Here is a 25,713-nt window from a genome sequence, read left to right on the forward strand (position 1 = left end):
AAATCAGATAAATATTGCTTATGGTCGCAAAGACTCCTATTTGGAGGAATATGTTTTAGACCAATGTATTAGCATAGAAATCCTTGATTTTCTCACTAACTCACATCTTATTTTACCTGTAATTTTTTGGTATTCCCAAGATACATAAAAACATCAAAGAACCACCATTTAGACCAACTGTTTCAGCTCGAGGTTCTAAAACCAATCCATTGGCTGTATTGGTGGATCACATGGTTAAACATGTGGTTGCGTGCACAGACCATCTTGTAAAGGATTCTTGGTAATTTCTGGGACAGATAAAAACGAGTTATGGAGTCCAGATCAGATATTTTTGACTACTGATGTCAAGGATTTATTTACTTGTATACCCAAACTACAGGGTTTGCAATATTTTGAAGACACCTTATGCGCCCATTCTCTTTTGCAACATGACATAATTAATTTAGTATATGAACTAACGGCCCTGATTTTGGGAAATAATGTTATTTTCTTTGAAGGCCAGTATTTTCTTAAGGGCGTCGATATGGGGGCAGCATGTGCCCCCACATATGTTAACACAGTATTATTGGGTTGGGAATACAAACATGTTTTTTGTTGTGAGTTTTGGAAAGTACAGTTGTGTACACTTACCATAAATGTAGATGTTCGAGTGTCTTCACTGTTGCAGTCATGACTGTAGGGTTCTCCCCTGCCGGCAGGCAGTCCTCGGTCGGCCAGAATCCCAAAGTCTGGGTCCAGTGTCGGCTGTTCAGCCATGCTCCCTGACGTCAGAGCGCCAGAAGTACAAAGCTGACAGCCGACGCCATGTTCTCCAGTTTTTCTTGCCCCAGATGTCAGGTGTTCCAAAATGAGTAAGATCCCATACCCTTTGCAAATACACCTCAGAAGAAGGGTGAAAAAGGAACCACAAAAGAAAAAATAAGAGGGGACAGGAGGGAGGAACAGACTGCAACAGTGAAGACACTCGAACATCTACATTTATGGTAAGTGTACACAACTGTACTATGTTCATCGTGTTTCACTGTTGCAGTCATGACTGTAGGGTTGAATCCCAAAGCAGAATAAAAGGGAGGTGTTCATAAAGTAGAGGGGGCGGCTAAAAGGCCCTGCAAGACTGCAGAAGCAAAGCCTGCCCTAGACTTAGAGTAAAGAGGTAGATTGTAGTGCTTAGAAAAAGTATGCACTGAACTCCAAGTTGCAGCTTCCAAAATGTCCTTGGTAGGAACTCCCCTGAGGACGGCAGCTGAAGTGGCAGCAGCTCTGGTAGAGTGAGTCCTTATACTCCCTGGGATTTGCTTTCCATGATGTGAATAGCAAAATCTGATTCCACGAGCAATCCATTTAGAAATGGTCTGTTTTGAAATAGCTTTACCTTGGGAACTTGAAGCATAAGAAACAAACAATTGCTCTGATTTCCTGATGTCCTTGGTTCTGTCCAGGTAAAAACGTAGTTGTCTGTGTACATCCAAGGAATGCATGATCCTTTCCCCCTTATTTTGAGGAGTGGGGAAAAAAGTTGCCAAGTGAATAGTTTAATTTAAAGCCACTTTGGAAACCACCTTAGGCATGAAAGTAGGATTAGTCCTTAAAGACACCCTGTCTTGATGAAAAATAATATAAGGTTCCACAGCCATGAGAGCTTGCAACTCCGAAACTCTCCTGGCAGAGGTCAGAGCTAACAGGATGGCTGTCTTCCAAGATAAAAACTTGATGTCAGATGTGGCAGCAGGCTCAAAAGGAGGTAAGGTGAGTTTTTCCAAAACATAGTTGAGATCCCAAGCAGGAATGGGTGGAGATCTAGGGGACCTTAAGTTCTTAGCTCCTCTGAGAAACTGTCTCGTGAGCTGGTGGGAAAAGATTGGAGGGTCTGTATTATAATGAGCAGAAATGGCAGAGGCATGTATCTTTATGGAAGACAAAGAGAGACCCTTATGTAAGAGGTCTGTCAGGGAAAGTAAAATCAGAGGAATGTTAGGAATAAGAGGATCTGAATCCTGAGCCTGCATCCAGGAACAAAATCTTTTCCATTTTCCTTAATAAGATTTTCTAGTGCTAGGGCGTCTGGCTTCTAAAATGACATCCATAACCTGCTTGGGTAGGAGAGAATGAATCATAGACCCTGGATTAACCAGGCCGCCAGGCTGAGAGTTTTGATATGGGAGTGCAGAACCTGACCCTGGTGTTGGGCCAGAAGGTTTGGAGTCTGTGGTAAAACCCAAGGGGGCTCCAGACAAAGGTTTTTCAGTGTTGGGTACCAAAACTGTCGAGGCCAATTTGGGGCCAGCAAGATTATCATCTTGGGCTTGTCCTGTTTGATCTTTAATAATACCCATGGAAGAAGAGGTAGAGGCGGGAAGGCATACCCCGAGAGGTTTCTCCAACTGAATGATAGTGCATCCACTTTCCAAGCTAGTTCGTGGAATGTCCTGGTGCAATAAATCTGTAGTTGATGATTGAGGTGGGATGCAAAGAGGTCTATGTGAGGACATCCCCAGACTGCTGTAATCATCTTGAATATTTCGGTGTCTAGCACCCATTCGTGTGGGTCCGACAGGTTTCTGCTCAGACTGTCTGCCAGGAAGTTTTGCTTCCCTGGTAGAAACTGAGCTTGAAGGTCCAGTTTGCAAGCTAGAGCTGTGTTCCATAGATTCATGGCTAGTCTGCAAAAGGGATAGGAATGAGATCCCCCTTGCTTGTTTATGTACCACATAACTGTGGTGTTGTCTGTCCGTATCAGTAGTTGTCCTGGTTGTAGAAGATTCCTGAAGGCCAATAGAGCTTTCTGAATGGCTAACATTTCCTTTAAATTGATATGCAGGTGCTTCTGATCCTTTGTCCAAAGGCCCTGCAGACAGTTTCCCTGAAAATGAGCTCCCCATGCATAATCTGAGGTGTCCGTGGTTAGTATCTGAGTGGCTGGAGGCAGACTGAAGGGTTTTCCTTTGTTTAGAGTACATGCCTCGGACCACCAAAGGAATTCCTTCTGAAGACAAGGCAGGACGGTGATCTGCATGTCTAAACTGTGGCAATGCTGAGACCATACACTTTTTAGGTACCACTGTATTTTCCTCATATGTAGTCTTGCATATGGTACGAGAAGGATGCAGGAGGCCATGTAACCCAAAGCCTGCAGGAATTTCCTTGCAGATAGCTGAGTTAATGTTGCCAAGGTTTTGAAAGTTGAAGCCAGCTGTAATTGTTTTTCGTATGTCAGAAATGCCATCTGGGTTGTTGTGTTTAGAAAAGCACCCAGAAAAATTATCTGTTGTGAGGGTGTCAAATTTGACTTTTTTATGTTTACGGTGAATCCCAGGAACTTGAGAAGATTCTGAACAAATTCTAGATGCTGGAGTAAGACATCCTTGTTGTCTGCCTGAATAAGACAGTTGCCCAGATAAGGGTAAATTTGAATTCCCTTGAGTCTGCAATAAGCTACTACTGGAGCCAGGCATTTGGTGAAGACCCTGGGCACAGTAGACAATCCAAAGGGCAGCACAGAGAATTGATAGTGCCTCGATCCGGCCTTGAACCTGAGGTATTTCCTGCATTCCTGCCTGATGGGAATGTGTAAATATGCCTCCTTTAAATCCAAAGTTACCATCCATGCGTTTTTGGTCAGCATTGGAAGTATCTGCTGTAGAGTAAGATATATATATATATATATATATATATATATATATATATATATATATATATATATATATATATTAAGCATCTTGAATTTTGGTATCTCGAGAAAGGTGTTCAAGACTGACAGATCCAGAATGGGTCTCCATGAATTTTGCTTTCTGTGGACTAGAAAGAGCCTTGAGTAAAAACCTTGTCCCATCTCTGAAAGTGGAACCAGTTCTATGGCTTTCAAGAGAGCTTCCACTTGGTTTAAGGCCTCTAACCATTGATGTTTTGGAAGATCTGTCCATCCGCTTGGTCTTGGTAGGGTATGAAAATGGAGTTTGTAACCTCTTGAAACCACATCCAGAACCCACTTGTCTTGGGTTATATGAGTCCAATTTAGGTGAAAAAGAGAAAGTTTTCCTCCGAGAGGGGCTTCCAGGTAAGAAGTTCCTGCAGCCCAACAGAGGGAGTCATTGAGTCTGCTTTCTATGAGCTTGCGACCTGTCCTCTCCTCCCCTAGGGGCGGAAGCAGTCCACTGTCTTGGTCTATAAGAGGCTTGCATTTGAGGCCTTCCTCGGGAGCATCTGTATCTACCCCTCTGAGGCCTGTCTGAATTGGGAAAGGACCAATTTTTTGTAGGCCAATTCCTACTAAATCTGGGTGGCTGTACATGTAAGAAATCTTTAACTGTTTGCATGGATTTTGCCTTGTCCTCCATCTTCTTTATCACCTCTTCAGCTTTAGATCCAAACAAAACATTATGCTGAACAGGAGCATCCAATAATTTAGCTTTTACTTGATCTGGCAAGTTTTGTTCCTTTAACCATGCATGTCTTCTAATGACTGTGCCAGAGGCAGCAGCCCTACAAGGCATCAAATCCACAGTGTAAACCATGCTTCCCAACTTGTTCAGTGGCATGCATTAAGTCATGTAATTCCTTATCATCTGCACAGGCGGAAATGGAAGTTAGCTTTTGTTTCAAAACAGACAGAAGAAATTGCTGGTATTTCAGCATATGAAACTGACAGTTTAAAGCCCTAATAGATAAAGTAGCAGAAGTGTACACTTGTTTGCCCCATCTTTCTAAAGATCTGGAATCCTTCTCAGTGGGAATGGGGTTTTTAGCAGAAGTGGCCTTAACCCCCTTAGGACCCTGAGAAATGGTTTCAGGATCAGCAGTAGGATTCCTGTATAAAAACTGGTGGGAATCAGGAACCCTATAATATCTGTCTGGCTTAACAGGAGCTGGAGGAAAAGAGTCAGGAGTTAAGTTAGCCTCCGAAAAAGCATCATCCACAATATCCAAAATAGGAGGAATAGCCAGGGGTCTATGTTGGAGAAGAAGAAGAAAATCCCTTAGTCTTTTCTTAGATTCCGAGTACTCCTGTCTTTCCCAGTGAAAATGTTCCCTCATTTCATGCAAAGTTTCCCCAAAAGAGAAATCCTCAGGGGGAGAAGCTGAAGGAATGGATTCCTCAGCATCAGAATCCTCTTAAGGAGGGAAAGAATATTCCTGGTCAGAAGATGAAACTGAAGAAACAGAAGCCTGATCAGAGGAGTCATAATACACTTCCTGCCTTGGCCTTTTATCTGGAGGGGGATGTGAACCCCTAATCATAGTAAGTAAGTCCTCCGCCATCTTAAGTAACTGTTTCTGAGACTTAGTGCTGGATCTGAAGAGGCCTGGGCTGCAGTCTTTGATTTGGAAGGAGTCTTTGCCTTTGTCTTTGACTTTGCCTTTATTAGAAGCTGAGTAGGCCTGGAAACCCCTTTGGAAGCCGGTACCTGCACAGCGGCTCCGGACCCATCCGAAGGAGCATTGTCCGAAGGTCCTGCAACAGAAATATTCAAAGGCCTAGTTGGCTCCTCGTGGGAGTCCATTTCGGCCATCGGTTCCGAAATGGCCAACGACAGGGGCTGCAAAAGCGCCTCACTGACGATGGCCGAACCTGAAGCTGGCTCTGCTTGTACAACATCGTCTGATTTGGACCTCGGAGGCTTGTCTTTATCCTTGCGTCATTTGTAAACTCCGGTAGCCGCAACCGTATCCGACGACATTTTATAATTAAAACGCCTACCGAAGTAATGAAATGCAAAATCGTACCTTCGTTTAATCATACGTTGATTGAATCTAGCACAAAACCGACAACTAGCTACGTCGTGGTCAGGGCCTAAGCAAGGAATACAGTAAGAATGAAAATCCTTATGAGGTATTTGCTTCCCACATGAAATACAATTATTAACTTTTTCTGATATCGGACTGGAGCAAGAAAAAAGTTTCCCCAACAGGGTACTTAGCTTTGAGTAGGAGAAGAAAGTCTTCGGACTGAAGTACGTTTATAAAAAATTGTCAGGAGTCAGCCGACCGGCACTTGCGAACTGCTATAACCGCACGGCAAGAAAGACTGGAGAACATGGCGTCGGCTGTCAGCTTTGTACTCCTGGCGGTCTAACGTCAGGGAGCATGGCTGAACAGCCAATGCCGGACCCAGACTTTGGGATTCTGGCCGACCGAGGACTGCCTACCGGCAGGGGAGAACCCTACAGTCATGACTGCAACAGTGAAAGACGATGAACATCTATATCAAATTATATATCAAACATTTGGATGACATCATTATTCTATGAAATGGTACTATGGACACCACACCTCAGTTTATAGAATATCTAAATCATTCAACTGATTTTTTGGTGTTTACTTATGAACATAGCCACAACAAGATACAGTACTATAACGCACCTTTCCAGAGGTTTTAAGTCCAATGTCCATTGAAAAAGCACATTTTGTAGTTCATATTTGCATTTCTCTAGTTGTCATCCCTTATCTCAAAAGAAGAGCTTAATTAAAGGACAGGCAGTAAGTACAGCCCGTATGACTTCACATTTTGAGGACATAAGAGGAGAACTTTCCCAGTTGAAAGAGATGTTACTGGAGAGGAAATACCCAGAGGGGATGGTGGACGACATTCTTAATGAAATATATAAAGAGTGGAGAAAAAATATAAACCCTTGTTAGGTGTTGGTTTAACACAGAACAGGGTTGTACAGGACTCCTTGGCAATCACAAACCCTAGCAAGGCATGTATTATCTGACATGGTCCCTTTTCTGGGGAAATAAGAAATATAATACAGAAAAATTGGAACATATTCAGAGTTAACAACAAAGTTAATGCTGCGGTAAGGGATGCCCCCTTTCTGTCAATAAAATAGGTAGTAACCTTAAATGATTGGTAGAAAACAAGAAGAGCAATGGAGCCAGACTGTTGAGAATTGGTACTGAACCATGTGGCAGTTGTGGTCAATGCTCATATATTCACACAAGTCTATTACTTTAACTAACTTTATGCACACAGAGATTCACTTCAACAAAGGGCATTGTGCCACTAAAAGAATAGTGTACTTGGCAGTATGTGAATCATGTGTTTTTTTATGTAGGTAAGATGGAGAGATCATTTAAAACCAGAATACATGAACACTTATATGACATTGAAAATAAAAAGGACACAAATGCCTTATACAAACATTCTCTTACTTGAACTGAGTTTGTAAAGTTCAGATTTGGTATATTAGAAACAATAGAGGTTGACACTGGGGGGGAGATTGGAAAAATATACTGAGTAAAAAAGAACTAATGTGGCAACTAAGGCTTGCCGCCTATCTCCCGCCTGGTTTGAATGACTCTGTTCCTTTAAAACCTGTATTAAAGGAAGGAGCAGACAGATTATAGGTAGTTGTTAAAATGGTCAAGGGTATTCTACATTCCCTTTAGTAATATTACAATATATATGCTATCTTCCATATTATACAATGACAGGTCATTAACATTCAAAAACATGCACACTGATTGGTCAGCCCTACCAACGTACATGTTGTAAACTGAGCATATACTAAGAGAAAAAAGACCAGTCACCCAGACTTTCTTCTATTAATATATGCCAAGGCTTTGCAGTTTTCTCAAGCTAACAGGCTGAGAGGTAGGTAAAGAGGACAGAGAAAATACAAGGAAAATCAGGTACATTATACAAAACTAAAGAAATGTACCTGATTTTCCTTGTATTTTTGCCCTCTCTTGTACCTCTAAACTGTCTGAATTCCACAGTTTATTTAAAAAAAAAAAGAAGAAGCAACAGAGATCTTCTCATCTCCATTGCTTGCTTTCCAAAGCAATGATGTTCTGCGTAAGCATGGGAACGTTAGTCCCAAATGAATGCACAGTACATCAAAAAAGCCACAGGATATGGAAATAGCATGGAAGAACACCACTGCACCATTATACAAAGACATCATTCAAGAAAAGTAAGTAATTTATTTTCTTAAATAGTGTCACTGTATAATACCAATAGCTATCTCCTGGGTGTGATTATACGTTCTTTTATATTTTCTTTTTGCTACTTTTCTCACATCAAATTACCACTGTAAAAAAACATTTTTTATATTTTCCTTAAATACCATCCACCATTCAGACCATTTTTTTATAAAATGCTCTCATAGTAATATGATCTTTCTATAACTGTATTACTACTCTCTTTCCTTCTTCATTCCATGTTTTTCCACTTATCCTTTTCATTCCTTTGCCTATGTTTATACCTTCCCCGTTTTCCTTTATCTCTAAGATTACCAGAAAATCTTGTTTCATCTATCCCCCCTTTTCCTATAACAAAACCTTCTGGTACTATAAAATAATCTATTTCAGTTCTATACAATTCCTTTTGTAAGTCCATGATTTTTTGTCCCAAGGTTTTAACTTACCATATCTTATAACTTATAACATTTTTCATATAATTCCTTTCTTTTTATACTTGCCTCTTAAATTACAGTTAAAATCTCCTGTTATTATAGTATTCATATTTATCACTACATAGTCTAAAATCTGATGAAATAAGCTTTCTTTTCATTTGCAATTAGTATAAGCACAGAATGTTATAATTCTATATACCTGTTCTTTCCATTTTAACTCCACAATGGCTAATCTTCCCATTTTTGCTAAAGTTACATCTAATATATTTACTATACTTCTACAGAACATGGCTATTCCAGAACATCTTTCAATTCCCAAATTCCAGAATATCTTTCACCCTCATAGTTTCTCTGTTTGTAATATTTCTTAATTTGTTAAAAATCTTATATCTTCCAATATAATTACATCTTTTTTTCATATTCTCCAAGAACATTTTCCACTAAAAAAACAGTCTCAAATATAAAAATGTCTGTTAATAAGAATAACTTCTCTTACCTCATGTGCTTTTACACCCACAGGAGCTGTTAAAGTATCCTATACTTCATGCCTCCCATTTCTTTGTCTTCTTTGCTTTGAATCTGTATCACATACTTCATTTTCATTTCCTTCTGCTTTCTTACTCCACTTTTGCCTTCTTTTATTTTGTCTGTATATGTTTTCTTTTTCATCTCCCACTATTCTTCAGGTTTGTTTCTGCATCCTCCTTTTATATTTTCTCCATAATGCCCCCCAGGAAACATTTCCTTCAATTTCTGGCTCATTCTGCAACACCATTTCTGTAAGTAAATCATCCTGCAACCCTCCTGACTGGAAGGTTGTAATTATACCTCCATCATTTGTTGATTCTTACACAACCAAGGTCCCACACTATGTCATTTCTCAGGTGAAATGAAGATGAAGGAACAGCACCTCGAGCACAAATATACAATAAAATGTATTCATAAACAAAACAAGTTAAGCACGTATGTCCCATCCATTGAATCATAACTTCATCAGAACAACTATAACATCTCAATAAAGCTACCATATAAGACAATTAAATCGTGATATTCTGAACAAATCACATTAATCCATTAATAAAATATTAAAATCATATACTTAAAAACAAATTGTAAAATGCCAAACTCAATACATATTAATCAAACAATTAATACATATTAGTAATTATTGAACCCAATAATTTAGAAAAAAACTTTTATAAAAATGATTTGTAAAATAAGTTTGAACAATAACAATGTTTATAGTTTTGCTGCTTTCAATTTGAACACACTACTAACAGATAAGATATCATTAAGCCGTGGGTGTTTATATGCATCCAACCTCATTTGCCAAAGTAATTCTACGTACTGAGTTTGACAGTTTATATTTTGTTTGTTTTTTAAGTATGTGATTTTAATATTTTGTGAATGTATTAACATCATTTTTCAATAGTGACACATGACTTATTTAAATTGTCTTATTAAGTAGCTTTATTGGTATAGTACAGTTGTTCTGATGAAGTCCTGATTCAATGGATGGGACAAAAGTGCTTACCTTGTTTTTGTTTATGAATCTTCTTCTTCTTCTTTCGGCTTTTTCAGCGGATCACCTTGTCCGCACATTGAATGACAGTGGAGCTTTTACGGTGTCGAGTTGCCAGCTCGGCGCCCAACCTTCCACAGAAGGAACACTCACACACACACCTAGGGCCAATTTAGAGTGTCCAATCCACCTGCAGCATGTCTTTGGGATGTGGGAGGAAACCGGAGCACCCGGAGGAAACCCACGTGACCACAGGGAGGACATGCAGACTCCGCACAGAAGGCACCCCAGCCGAGGATCGAACCGGAGAACCTCTTGCTGTGAGGCGGCAATGCTAACCACTGCACCACCGTGGCCACCCGTGTTTTTGTTTATGAATAAATTTCATATTATATGTATTTCTGCTCGAGGTACCATTCCTTCATCTTCATTTCACCTGAAGAGTGACATAGCTTGGGACCTCGGTTGTGTTTGGTTCCTTGTTTGTAAATTATCCAAGCTTTCTCGTTGTTTTTCTTTGCTGACTCATCTGCATCAAACAAGTTTCTTTGGAACATTTCCTAAGAATCCTGCACACAATCTGCAGTCTTGATATTTGCTTTCTTCATCATTTCTTTTACCACATCATCATCTCCTTCTCTTTCCATCTGCCTTCCTGTTTCTCTGGGCCACCTCTGTACCTGGAATGGAAACAGGAAGTTCTCTTCTAAAATGGGTCCCACTTGCAACAATGACAAGTAGGGGAAGTTCCTTGGAGCTCTGGTCAAATTTCCCCTAGTAATGTGAATACTATCTTGGGTCTCCACTGAGAAGAGGCTAGTAGCCTACTGGGACTAACCTGATCAACAAAAGGATAATAAATAAATACATACATACATACATAAATGCCACTGTCAGATCTCAATAGTCAAGCTTTCACAATGGACCTACGCACAGATAATTGGAAACATGCAAATAATAGATAAACCATTCTGTGAATACATTTCTCTGTTCTCCAAACTAAAACCAATCTGCCTTTTCTACCCACTAAAAATCAGGAAGCTCTAATGTCTTCAGTTTCTGCCCACATTATCAGTAAATTAAACAAACAAATTATAGTAGAAACATTATAAAATGATACAGGAAAAGAATGCATTTATAGATCATGACATGAAGCTTTCAACAACTCCACTAAGCAACCAGGTCACATGGCCTCAGCTACACTTGCACACACCATCTGCACACACAGAAATGGCATACACTACAAAACAATCTCCTTCTCTTTATACACACAATCATACAGCAAATGCTTACCCCATTCATCAGTGTGTGTGCGTATATATATATATATATATATATATATATATATGGGTCTACTGCTTTTGGTCAAATTACATTTGGTCGAAAATGAATTAGGCAGCCCACTTCACAGAAAATGAATTTTACTGAAAACCCATTTGGTCGATTTCCATTTGGTCATCCCTCCCCCACACCCCTAACTTTATATTCTCACTCCAGGGTCGCACTACAGTGGGGCAGGGGCTATATTCCATTTTCGATCAAATGGGCTTTCAGTCAAATGAGCTTTCAGTGAAGTGGGCTGCCTGAAATCATTTTTGACCAAATGTAATTCGACCAAAAGCAGCAGACCCATATATATATATATATATATAAATATATATATATATATATATATATATATATATATATATATATTTATATATATATATATATATATATATATATACACACACACACACACACACACACACACATATATTTTTTTTTAATTCATCAGTGTATGTATATATATATATATATATATATATATATATATACACATATTAGTGCTATATTACATAAATGAACTTCATATGGTCGACACCATATGCTCGAACTTTTAAAAGTCCGAAAATGTAATAAAAAAAAATAAACCAAAGAAAAAACCTACCTGAATGGTTTAAGCAGGGGGACAAGCCCCCCTGCACCTCCCACACCCCACGCTCTTTAAATATACCAACTCCAAGATCGCACTACAGTGCAGAAAGGGAAATCTTCCCATTCCACATTGTACAGAGATCTCCACTGAAACGTTTGAACTTTTAAAAGTTCGATAACATAATATAGACCATATATATATATATATATATATATATATATATATATATATATATATATATATATATATATATATATACACACACACCTTTTTACCACTGTCTTTTTTCCATATGTTGGATTTTCTCTTCCTCTCTCCTTATGATTTTCTTTTAGCTGCTCTTGCCCACTGCTGCTCCCATGTAAAACTTCCTTAAACTATTAACCATATCCCGTCTACCTGTTTACTCTTCTCTGTCCTCCTGACTCTCCTACTTCAAACCTGTCCTGTCCTACTCCCTCCCATTCTCAACCCCCTAGCACTAGTCTGGTGAGTTATTTAAACCTAGGAAAATCCGCAAAGCCTGCAAGTCATTGGTCCACTTTCACTATTTCATTCTGGAATGTTTGTGGTGCTATTTCCTCAGCAGAGGAAAAAAGTAACAGTGTATACAGTGATATAATATTCTGACTGATACAACGGTAATTAATTATTAGCCTTTCATTTAATTAGTTGACATTCTTTATACATGAGATTCAGGTTTATATATTTAACTTCTTAGTTCAGTTATAGTACCTTCAAAGCTTCTCATTTTATTATATGTTTAATAAACCAGGTTGCTCTGGGTTGAGTCCCATTTTCTGTGACTGCCTGGTAGTATTTTGCACAGACTGAACAAAATTAAACTGTGGTATCAGACCTAAGGGTACAAGATTATGTTAGTCCTCTTCGGCCCCTTCAGGTGCATTCTTTTTTCCATTGCCGTCTTTAGTATAACATGGCGAGACATTTTGAATTCTTTCTCCCTAACAACAACAGATGAAATAACACATGACCTGTCCGGGCAAGATGGGTAACTGCCAAGGGCACATGCTGTTAGGAGGCACAACTAGCAAACCCAACAACAAATTCCAACCATGTATGCAAATATAATGATGTACTTTTTTGAGATGTAATTTTTATATCAAATGGAATTTTTTTAAAAATATGTAGTCAAATATTATCGTTGCATTGATGATTTAATTTTTATTTGTAAGGGAGGAAAACAGGAAGTACATAGTTTTATGGTTAATTTACAAAAGAATGAATTTGAACTGAAGTTTGATGGTTTCCAGTTAGATAAAAAAGTGAATTTTTTGGATGTAACTTTAGAGGGGGAGGAGAATAGTAAAATTGTTACTAAAGTAGATCGTAAATTTGAAGAAAGTTTACATTTTTTGGATGGACATAGTTACCATCCGCCACATTTGATGAAATCTCTACCATATGGAGAATTTATAAGAGTTATGAGACTGTGTAATAATACAAATGAAGTTGATATAGAATTAGAAAAAACTTCACAGTTATTTATTAGAAGAGGTTATGATGCAAAAGAAGTAGAATTGTCTTTAAATAAGGTTAAAGAAAGTAATGTATGGAAGGAGGGTAAGAAAAGAAATAAATATTTTGATAGGAAACAAAAATCTAAACATTTAGAAAAAGTTTATATGGTAATGACTTATGATTTGTTATCGGAAGAAGTCAGACAGGCAATTCAATTTTATTGGACTTCATTATTTAAGTATAAAGATTTGATAGATATGTTTCCAAAAAATATTTTCCTACAAGAGAGGCAGAAACCTTAAAGACATGTTGGTTCATGCTGGATTTTTTACACCAAAGGTGAATTTAAATATTGATGTGAAGTTAATGGGAACTTATCAATGTGGGAAATGTATTTCTTGTCAGTATGTAAGTAAAACATTTGAGTATATAAATGGGAAATGTTTTAAATCTTCTGGAAAATTTTCATGCAACACAGAAGCAGTTGTATATGCATTGAAGTGTCCGTGTGGATTATTTTACATAAAGTGAGGTTGCAGGAGCATGTAAGAGACATTAAAAATAAAAAAATAGAAAGTCCTCTTGCAATGCATTTTAAGGATTATCATAACAGTGACCCACAAGGCATGTCTGCTACTATTCTAGAACATATTGTTGTAGATAAAAATGATGAAATAGTTAAAAAGAAACTTTTATATAAAGAAACAGTTTGTATATTAAAATATGGTACTATGACACTTAGTGGAATTAATGCAGAATGCAACTGGAAAGTTTTTTTGTAATTAATTGTTAAATTGTTTAATTAATTTTTTATGGTATAAATATGTGTGTAAATGTATTTGATAGTATTCTCGAGAGACTATCCAATAAATCTGTGTTGGATCCTGTTTTCGGTTGTTATATTTGGATTATATTTTTTATTTTTTTTGGTTGTGATATAACAAATTCCAACCAATCAGAATGCATGGAAATGAGTAGTAAAATTCCTACTTGTTCAATAATTATACCATGAACTTGTCTTGTAGAAAAGAAGGTAAGTAGATAACACCACTAGAGGCAATGTGTGTCAGGCTTTCAATGTTTTATGACAGTAAATCTGTGTTTTGTTTCCACATGAAAAGTATCCCTATGGTGCAAAACACACAGACACAGACACAGAGACACACACACACACACACACACACACACACACACACACACACACACACACACACACACACACACAAATATAGTTTTCTTTACCCAGAAGATTTAAATAATATAATTTCTCATCATCTGACTTTTGGATGCAGGCTTTACTGTGACAAGAATGTTTTTGTTTGCCATATGTTTTAGAGCCACAGTGCTTTTCATTTTGCTGTTTCATCTATTGTTAGATTGAAAGAATTCAAAATGTTTGGCTACGCTATGCTTATGAAATAAAGAAGAAAGCAATGAAAAAAAAGAATAAACCAGATGGTGTTAATGAAGTAACAGTCTTTCACGGAACAAGTGAGGAAGCCTGCATGTCAATCAACAAGCACGGCTTTGACAGAAGTTACGCTGGAAAACATGGTAAGAGTGTCTAGTATGACAAGAACAATAGTTAAAATTATGATTGTATAAACTCCTAGTTTTGCAGCTAATTTTTAATCACTTGTGTATAGGCTTTCAGTTTTAATGATGTGTTTTGTTTTAAAAACTTATGAATGTATTCACCGAATCTAGTTTTCTTCATTTGTGCCACATTTTTTTAATATCCATGACTAAGAGAGCAACCATGGCTGCGTATCTTCCTTACTGAAAAAAGACTGCTGTCTTATAGCCCCTACACTTGAAGTGCCCCATGACTGCATTGACCTTTATGACCTATCTCAAGAACTTAAGTGCAATAATGAGATTTTGTGAACTTGTACAGGATCAGACTTGCTAAATGCACAATTCTAATCTCTAAAGGCTGATGGGTTCAAAATCTTTTACTGTCCCGAAAAGGTTTCTGATCCTTACCAAGGTCCCAAGTATGCAGCATATTTCCTCCAGAAGAATCCTTAATGAATGACCATATCTGCATTTGTTGAGCTACAAAATATGAAGTATAATGTTTAACAGAAGTAAAAATCATAATCTTAACAAACTGCTGTACTAAACAATGCAAAATATTAGAATGTATACTACTGCTGTACCCCAGATCTCTATGCAATCACCAAGGTCTCACAAACTCACAGAAAAAGAACAATTGCTAGAAAAGAAGGCAACCTTTTCCCTCATCCCTGATTTGTGTAGCTTCACAACATTGTGTAGCACTCCTGACAAAGCAATCTTTGCTATACTAAGATATTGATAGCATGCAAATACATACTTGTATACAGGTATTCATATAGATATAGATATAGATGAGTCCTCCCCAGGGTTAAATGATGCCTCTAACTTAAAATGTTCATAGGTTCATAGGTTGGTACTAGGCTATCAGGGCTATTTCTTCCCACATTATTTACTTTCCTGGACCCCTGTCTAGCAGATCCCTGGCATGAATTTCCTTTCTCCCATCCAGTCGTCAAGGTTCCTTTTGAAGAGGTCCAAAGAGGCACTCTGCTTGACATGTATGGGCAATCTATTCCAGAGTCTGGGGAGTCTCTGGGTCAGGAACCTATCCCTCCAGCATGTTTTGTTTATTGTGATGACAAGGTTTAGATCCCTCATGTCCAACAGCTCTGGGTTTGACATGGCCTTGTAGCATCTGCTTTAGGCCTGTGATTCTTTTAGTGAGGTATTTCTGAGGCCTTTCCAGTTGTTGCAGATGTCTTGAGAGGTACATACCAAATGGGGCGTTGTATTCTATAATGGGTCTAATGAGGGATGAGTACAGTGGGACAATGACCTCCTTTTTCTGGATGAAAAGCCCTTCGTGATGAGGTGTGCCACATAGAAGGATTTTGAGACCACTGTCCACCTGTGTCCCTAAGTCTCTTATCACACTTTCTGTGTTTAGTGTACTGCCACCTATATGGTAATTCATGGATACATGTTTTTTCCCAAAGGGGATAACAATACATTTCTTGGCATTGAGCTTGAGCCCATGGCTCTGGCACCAAGCATCTGTTTCTGTAAGGCCCTTTTGTAGAGTATCCACATCATTTGGGATTCAATAATGGCTCCCAGTTTGCAGTCATCTGCAAACTTTGTTAGCCAGAGTCCCTTAGTGTTGACCTGTACTTCAGAGAAGTAGATGCCAAACAAGAGCGGCCCCAGGACTGAACCCTGAGGTACTCCACTTGTCACTTGTCTGGAGCTGGATTTGGAGTCAGCTACTTTTATAGTGTGGGTTCTATCAGTAAGCCATTTAGCAACCCATTGGGTGACATAGGGATTAATGCCCAACTTAGTAAGTTTATCTATGATTCCAGAGTGGGGGTGGTGTCAAAAGCCTTGGCAAGGTCTAGATAGGCTGTGTGGACAACCTTATCCTTGTCCATGGCTCTGGAGACTGATTAAAAGAAGTCAATCAGGTTCAGGAGACAAGATTGGCCCTTCACAAACCCAAACTGGGTGGGGTCCAGTGTTTGAAGGTTGCCAATGTCTTTGTTTATAAGTTCCATGATCATGGCCTTGCAGATAAGGCTTGTCAGACTGATGATCCAAGGTGGATCCCCCCTTGTGGATTGGGATGTGTACTCCGATGGCAACAGTGAGAACTGATTTCCATTATTATGTATTAAGGACTGCAGTTTTATATATATTGTTTTGAGCTGTTTATTTCTTAATTACTTATTAATTCTCTAGTATTACCTATTTGTTCGATTCTCAGCTAAAGTGTCTTCTGTGTAGAGACATGCGTGAATAGGCGTACCTTCGTTGAAGGTTGTACGTCAGGGCTGGCAACTCTGTACGTAAAAATCTGCTGCCAATCATTAGCAGACCGGAGTTCCGCTTTGGCGACCCCTAACTGGGGAAAAGCCGAAAGATACAACAACCTATTTGTTGATTATTTTATATATTAGATCAGACATACTTTTTGCTACTCAGGTTTCCTGTTGAGGAACACTCACCTTATACATATGTGTGAGTAATGAAACTTTCATAATTACTCTATCATCATGGTTTAAGGGGCTGAACTGTGATTTTGATTGGACTAGATTATTTCTATTGTTTACTAACACTATTTTAACTCTGAAAATTGCACAGTTTATTTATTCTGAAGAAGTTCTTAAATAAATAAAAAACAAAAGCGCGCTCAATTACTGATTCTACTTGCTGCATTATTTCTGATGATTGTTTTAGAAAGTTATTAACTTTATTTACATTCCACAGATGCCGACGGAAGTTTGTTATTTTGATCATTTTCTTCGCTAGTGTTCTCTCGGTTTTGTTTGCATAGATATAAATATGTTTGGGTTTAATATGTGATAAAAGTTAACTTGATCAACAATAGTGTTCCCACCAGAAACATGTTTATGTACTTGCCTCCAACCCCACCCCTTACCTCTTATAAAACCACGAAATACATTCCAGTAGTAAGGCCAAACTGACTATCTGACTTTTTATTTTTGCTTAAAAACAGGCAGGCATCCACATACAGGCCCATTTCTCCATACATCCTGTTATCTGTTTCCATTTCTGTGGTGATTTGGTGTTTAGTTCCCCTTAGTATCTCTTGCATGCTTCCCTTATTCAGTGGTGACATGAATGGTAACAATTTGTTGTGGCTAGAACAGCAGCGCACCTACCTTCTCCTTCCATTCTTCCACTGCCTGTCCAGCCTAGGGTTACCATACATCCAGGTTTCCCCGGACACGTCCTCTTTTTTGGGCTCCTATTCGGGTGGTTTTTGAAAATTCTGCGATTTGTCTGGGTTTTTCAAAAACCTGGACAAATCGTGGAATTTTCAAAAACCAGACATCCCTATTTCCTCTTTCCTCTGCTTTCTTTTTTTTTTGATTGGCTTGTATACTGGTATATGAGCCAATCAAAAAACGGAGCTCTGTTCAAAGCGGAACTGCTTGATGCTCCGCATTGAACAGAAGAGGGTCCGCTGTGCAAGTGTTTGATTGGCTCGCATACCGGTATGTGAGCCAATCAAAAAATGGAGCTCTGTTCAAAGCGGAACTGCTTGATGTTCCACATTGAACAGAAGAGGGTCTGCTTTGCAAGTTTTTGATTGTCTTGTATACTGGTATACGAGCCAATCAAAAAATGGAGCTCTGTTCAGTGCGGAACTGCTTGATGTTCCGCATTGAACAGAAGAGGGTCCGCTGTGCGAGTTTTTGATTGGCTCGTATACCGACATATGGGCCAATCAAATATCGCCAAACATGGAGCTACTTGTCTTTAATGTGGAACTGCGATGTCCTGCATTAAAGACTAAAGACTTTTTTTTTTGCTCTTCACCTAATGTGAAGAATCTGGCGTAACCCTAAGAGGACAAAAAAAATATGTGCTGGTATAATACCAGCACATATTTTTTCATCCTCTTTTTCATATAATCAAATATGGTAACCTTAGTCTAGCCACTCTTAGTGAGTCCTGGTAACAGATTAAGTACAGGTGTAATATCACTCACTCTGCAAGCATTGAGAATCATTTCTGAAGTCTTTATTGTATGTGAAGAGTCTGTGGATGCTTTAAATGATTCTTTTGCTCATATTGGACAATCAACTTTTTTTTAACCCATTGTAATATGCAAAAGGTCAGTTTTCTTGATCACACTGTGCACAAGCAATTGCAGTCACAAGAACTTCACCATAATTTATAACAGAAGCCTACTTGGGTTAATTTACTTTTTCATGCCAGCAGCATGCACTCACAAGTGACCAAATGAAGGGTAATTAAACTTCAGGGAATGAGGATGTCTCAGGTATCTAAGGAAATTGGGAATTTCATTAAGACCTGTATGACCTCCACAGATGGTTCCATGTGAGGCAGATATGAAAGTGCTACCATTAGACTTATTATTAATCCTAATACGGACTTTAAAATTAGAGATATTTCCCTATCTGAACCCAAAAAGACAGCTGTGTGGTTATGGTTCTCTTTACACTGACCAAAGTAAAGAAAATCTGGAAAAAAGCATGACCCTCACTTTCGGCACAGATGCTCATGAGATTTAAAAGAGTTATTTGAGACAACTGGTCCATTATGTCTAATAACAGACTTATGAGCAAGATTCTCAACCCTGTCTCTTCTTTTGTTTCCAAAAAGGCAAGAATACCACAGATTACTTAGAACGTTTTTTCAACAGAGACAGTACAGTAGTGAGATTCTTAGTATTTTTAAATGTGGCCACCCTTTCTGCACTTTCTGTGAATTTATGTGGTGTAGTCATTTTTTCCCTTTTAACCTAGCTCAGGTAAAACATTAAAACCAACGTGACTAGGAATTGTAGCAATGAGAAGGTCATGTACTCATCCCAATACTCCAAATGTTCTGCAACCTACATGGGAAAAAAAAATTCCTAAGCTGAAAAGAAGGGCAGCCCAACACATTTCTGAGATTAGAAATAACTTAAGCAAGAACCTTGTTGCTAAGCATAGTACTAAATTCCTTGGGCGTACTTGTTTTTTGTTTTATATTTTGGGCATTGTTAAGATGAGTTCACTAGAGGGGACTGTAATGCCAGCCTGGAAAAGAATTAGCTGGATTGTCAGATTTGTGTCAACATCTCTAACCCACCCAGACTTAATGCTATTTGTTCTAGCAAGCATGTGCTTCAGCTCAAGAAAATGGATCATAAAATGTTTTGCTGATCTTGTCTTTTGCCTTACTTGGCTTGGACAGTTTTTGAGTTTCATTGTATTGGATGTCATTTTTTTATCTATTTCTGGTCCCATATACTCAGTTTGGTTTACAGATTTTATTTACATTGGTTTGTATCTTTTAATTAGATTTATTACTGACAGTTCTAGTTTTGTTTTTGTTACCGTCAGTTTTATTTTCATTTCTATTTTTATTTAATTTGTTTTTTTATATTAGTAGTTAGTTTTGTTATTTTTGATTACACGTATTTAATTATTTTTGACTGATGTATTTTTGTAGCATTTTCTATTTACTTTGGTGTTACTCTTGTTCTTTTCCCCATTTATCTTTATAAATACTTGCGTTTATATTTATTACTGCATTTATATTTAGTTTTATTTTATACTTTTATGAGTCTGCTACGTGCTTAAGACACATTTTCTCAAGACACATGTCCTTGCTGCTACTCGCTCCTTTCAGCAAGTGCTGTAACTCCCAGTAACTCTTTTACCCTAATGTTTATTATCTTTATCAGAGCCCTCATCCCAGCCCTAAACACTCCCACCCAGTGCCGAGCTCTAAAGTCCCCCATCCCTCCCTAAATCTAAAATTCCCTCACCCTCTACCTATCTAACTCTAAAGTAATGATAGTTCTGTAAACATAAAGTCAACTTCCCCCTCCCATTTAGGATCAGCCCCTAAACCTAAAATCCACTCCCCCTTCCATCAACCATCACCGTGTAAACCTAAAATCTTCATCCGAATCCCTAACACTAAAGTCACAATAGCTCCCTAAAGTTAAAATCCGCCTCTCCCCATCCCAGTCCCCCTCCTTAACTCTGAAGTCTACATTACACTCCTTGTCTTCCTCCCTAAACTTTTTATCACCCTTCCTGCTCCCCTTCCCCACTTATCTGGTCTGTGAGCACTTCCTACAGTTTACCTCCTAGGACATGAGCAGATGGCATGGCAGCTGCTTGGCTAAAATCATATTCCAGTAGAAGCTCGAGAAGCTACTTCCACAGGATAACAGCTGTTCAAGTCCCCAGCTATGCGTTAGTGCAATTCAATTAGCTAGGGCTCAAGTGGCTGCAGTGATCCCTAGTTTTATTTATTTTATTATATTTACTATTATTATTGTTACTTGTTTTTATTATGACATTGTTACTTTATTAGAAACTCAGTTTTAACATAATCTGATGAACCCCTTCAGATGAAAGTACTGCTCTAACCTGAGGATTAGTGGTCCCATGGTTTTATAAGGCTTGTTATTGAGTTTAATTTTATTTTTCTGTTTATCAGGACTCACAATAGTCAACTACTGCAGATTTCTTTATTTTTTATTTTACATGCCTTAAGCAGCACACATTCTCACACAATCAGAATCCTCCCTTCCTGTCTTTTCTCATGACTCTGCTGTTGTCTTTTGCTTTCTGTCTGTGGATCTTCTTGGTGGTTAAACAGCTTCATGTACTTTATAACATATAGGCGTTAAATTTAGTTAACAAAGGTTTATTTTGTTTGTCTTCTGCTTGGTGTTGAAATGTACTTATTTACTGGTTATTCTTTTTAGAATGCATGTCAACTTAGGTTTATTACTTTGCTTTCAGCTCATTTTCTTGTCTTCAAAATGTACTTGTTTATGGTTTGGTATAGTTTCTAATTTCCTCCTTTGATTTTTTTTCTGACTTGGTTTTAATTTTATTTTTAACTTTATTTTTATTACTGCCTATACTTCTTGGTATGTATGGTGTCTGTTGGTTCTGATTTTACCCCAGGAAAGGGACTTAGCTGGCTTTGATCATTGTGTTTATTTTTGATTTTGTCCATGCTTATATTTATTTTTGTTGTTATTCAATTTATTTTTATTCTGTACTTGTGCTTTGGTTTTCTCATGTTTACTTTCTAGGGGATTTATCACCCGCTTATTTGGATTTTATTTTTGTGACTGCTTTAGGATTTTTATTTTATTTATTTATTTTATTTTTGATTACATGAATTTTCTGTATTCTCTTTGTGGGTGGGTGTTTATTTTGGTTTTGATTTGGTTTATCATTTATTTATTAGGATTTAGGTTGTGTCACTGATGTAAGTTACTTCTTGTCTTGTAGACTAGGGGAGGTTATTGATGTAATATTTTATGCGCAGGCCTACTTATATTATATTGCTTGTGGATTCAGGTACATGTTCAAGCTCTGATTTCTCAAGGCTTGGTCACTTTCAAAGTTTTTAACCCAGTGAAATATCAGGTTTGTCATGCTAATTAGCAATCTAATTGTGCTCCAGTCACAAATATACTATTCACTTCCAAGGTTTTAAGATGACGTGCTTGGTAGGGTGGCCAGTATTGTTCTTTCTAATATTTGTTTTAATTAGCTTTGAATATTCCAGCTGGTCAGCCTAACGTGTCACCCCATTTTTTTAATTCATTAATAACAATTAAAAATGCCAACCTGTAAAGGTCCACAGCTTTAATAACTAAGCATTTTCATTCCTCCAATAACTGGAACTTCATCAGAGTACATGTATATCATTTCCTTAGGTTTAAATAGAAAAAATGGTGCTAAAATCATTCACAATCAAATCACATTACATATTACAAATAGTTAAAGAAATATTAATCAGAGCAATGTAAAACTCCCAACCATAATAACTAAGCGAATTAATTCCTGCAAGGTTTAAATAGAAAAAATGGTGCTAAAATCATTCATAATCAAATCACATTATATATTACAAATAGTTAAAGAAATATTAATCAGAGCAATATAAAACTCCAACCAAAATGTATTACCAGTTTAAAAAAAACATACACATACAGTAGAAAACACCAAAATATAATAAAAATGTGTGTGTGTGTGTGTGTGTGTGTGTGTGTGTGTGTGTGTGTGTGTGTGTGTGTGTATGCATATATATACATATATATGTATGTATATATATATATATATATATATATATATATATATATATACACACACACACATATATATATATATATATATATATATATATATATATATGTGTGTGTGTATGTATTATACATATATAAATACATTCAATAATCCACTCATAATATATTTGTTTTTATTTTTAATAAACAGCCGATCAATATCATGTCACTAATTATATATTTATCGCAATGGGTAATATTTTTTGGGTTCCCATTACGTTATCGAAGTTTTACAACTTCGAATGCCATATGGTCAAACCTATATGTTCAAAGTTGTAAAAGTTCGAAAATAAAAAAAAAAGAAAGAAAAAACTTACCTAATGGTTGTAAGCAGGGGGGCAAGCCCCCTGCACTCCCCAACTTCTAGACTGGACTACAATGCAGTACAGTACTGAAAGGGAAGATTTCTCTTTGCTACACTGTATTGCGATGTCGTAGTTGGTATATTTAAATAGCAGGGGGTGTAGGGGGGCTTGTCCCCTGCTTACAACCCACAGGTAATTTTTTTCTTTTTTTTTTAAGTATTCGAAGTTCTACAACTTCGAACATATGGGCTTTACCATATTCCGTTCGAAGTTGTAAAACTTCGATAACGTAATAGGAACCCATATTTTTTAACTGTTTCTAATATGTAAAATGGGCCCTCCTAAGGTGGTCAGGATAATATGTCTGTAACCTCACTGGTCTCAGAATAATGACCATATGAAATTTAAGGTCCTGAAAACTCAAGAATATGATATAAACTCATTTATAAGCCTGCTCAAACTACATCTGAATAAATTGTGGTCATGCTCACACTTGGCTCCCTATTGAAATGTTGGTGCTCAAAATGCTGAGTGTCGATAAGCTGAAAAAAAAGACTGAAAACACAGGAGAAGAGCAAATCTCAAAAATCGCTCTTCTTAAAATTTCTTTTTGTGGGAGGGCAAGCCATACTTCATCCTCTATATGGGGACAAGCTCCACTTCACCTCCCATATAGGGGGGCAAGCCATGTTTTCCCCTTGAAGTTATATATACACTAACTTCTTGGAGAAAAGAGAATATTCTGAGAAATGGCAGCTCTGACTTCATATATCAAAGCCTAATCTTTCTGCCATTCAGTCTCCATTTTTTGGGTTTTGCTCTTGTGGGTGCCACAATCTCAAATTGTTACTTTCATGCTCAGCACCATGCTGACTCTCCAAAATCGTAGCATTTCCAACATTGTTCTTCCTCATCTTAACCTACTCCCTTTCCAGTCATATACACCTCCTTCTCCGTTTTTCTCATGTCACCTAAATATTTTCTAACCTCTTATCTCATCTCCTCTACCACACTCTAAAGTCTATCTATACTCTCAAAATGTCTGTACCTCCTTGCAGTGCTTACCTAAATACACCATATGGTACATTTTCAGTTATAAAGTAATTAATCCATTTACTTCATATAAGAATTTAGAGCACCATAAATGTATACATTTTTACATATTGATGTGTATATACCTGTCTTATAATTATGTTTTTGTTTTTTCTGAAAATTTAACTGCTGTTTTTTTCTGAGAACTGTCCAAATACACTTGCTAATATAAATGTACTGTAATGGACCTTTTCTCCCTGGGCCTCCACTGAAAATGTGCTTTGCCCAGTCAAGCATTCTAATATATATATATATATATATATATATATATATATATACACATACATACACAGATAGATAGATAGGCAGACATATACAGGTATTTGGTATACCCCATACCAAGACGATACTTTGGAATCTCAGTCATTGAAACTTTGAGGTCCAGTTACCATTTGACAGTTATACCATTTCTTCTGAACTGCTGCTGAACTACAGCTAGTCTTCTCATTGTCCTCTCCTTTGTATGCTGAGATTAAAGGTTATGTGCTTACCTGTGCATATTGTTTTTACTAGATTCTGCCTGGAGTACAATTTGTTGTTTCAGAATAACAGTGCTGGATGCTGCACTGATGTTTGCCATGTATGAGAGTGCAATAAACAATAAGAAAACTTACACTACAGGGTCTAACCATAGGAGCTCATAGCTTTAACAGCTTTCTTGAACACATGCACAAAGTTTACATCCAACCATTTGGGGAGTTTTGCTTCAAGAACATTTTCAATTCTTGTGCAACCTGGACAGTAATCACTTGTAGTGATGTACTTATATGTCTGTTTTTTTGCCAACTCCTATAAAGAGTTCTTCTAGCCACCCGTGTATCCAATGTAATTAGGAACACCGAGCCTTCCTAAAGAACCCACAAAGTTAGAATGAATACTGTCCCATGATGAATATTCCATTATCATGTAGGAATGATGACAGTGATGGGATTTGAGCTCTTTCGCACCCAGCACTGCTTACGGCTAAATCTTCATTATTTTTATTTATTTATTTATTTTTCTTTTGTTGGCCAGGTTAGTCCCACTAGGCTAGTAGCCTCTTTTCAAGGGATACCTAAGGTGGTACTTATACTATTAGGGAAATTTGGCCAAGGCATCAGAGAACTTCCACCTACTTGTTTTTGTTGCAAGTGGGACCCATTTTGCAGGATCATTTCCTGTTTCCATTCCAGGTGCAGAGTCAGTCTGGAGAAACAGGGAGGCAGATGGAGAGAGAAGGGGATGATGGAGAGGTGACAGGAATGAAGGAGAAAGCAAATATCAAGAATGCAGAATGTGTACATGATTCTGAGGACATGTTTCAAAGAAATTTGTTTAATGGAGATGAGTCACAAATGATACAATCAAGTAATTGGTGCTGGCTGAATATCAGTATAATTACAACT

The 25,713-nt window shown here is 37.5% G+C and overlaps 1 protein-coding gene across 1 annotated transcript in view; it reads left to right on the forward strand.

The window, feature by feature from the left end:
• The window catches only part of LOC122790525, a 793,381-nt gene that overhangs the window by 723,137 nt on the left and 44,531 nt on the right, over positions 1-25,713 (forward strand). Inside the window, exon 9 of the mRNA XM_044058074.1 lies at positions 14,653-14,830. Within this exon, the coding sequence (XP_043914009.1) occupies positions 14,653-14,830 (178 nt within the window). The remainder of the gene's footprint in view (positions 1-14,652; positions 14,831-25,713) is intronic.

This window comes from Protopterus annectens, chromosome 16.part0 (assembly GCF_019279795.1).
Source record: "Protopterus annectens isolate FY-2018-M chromosome 16.part0, PAN1.0, whole genome shotgun sequence".
NCBI classification, from domain to species: domain Eukaryota; kingdom Metazoa; phylum Chordata; order Ceratodontiformes; family Protopteridae; genus Protopterus; species Protopterus annectens.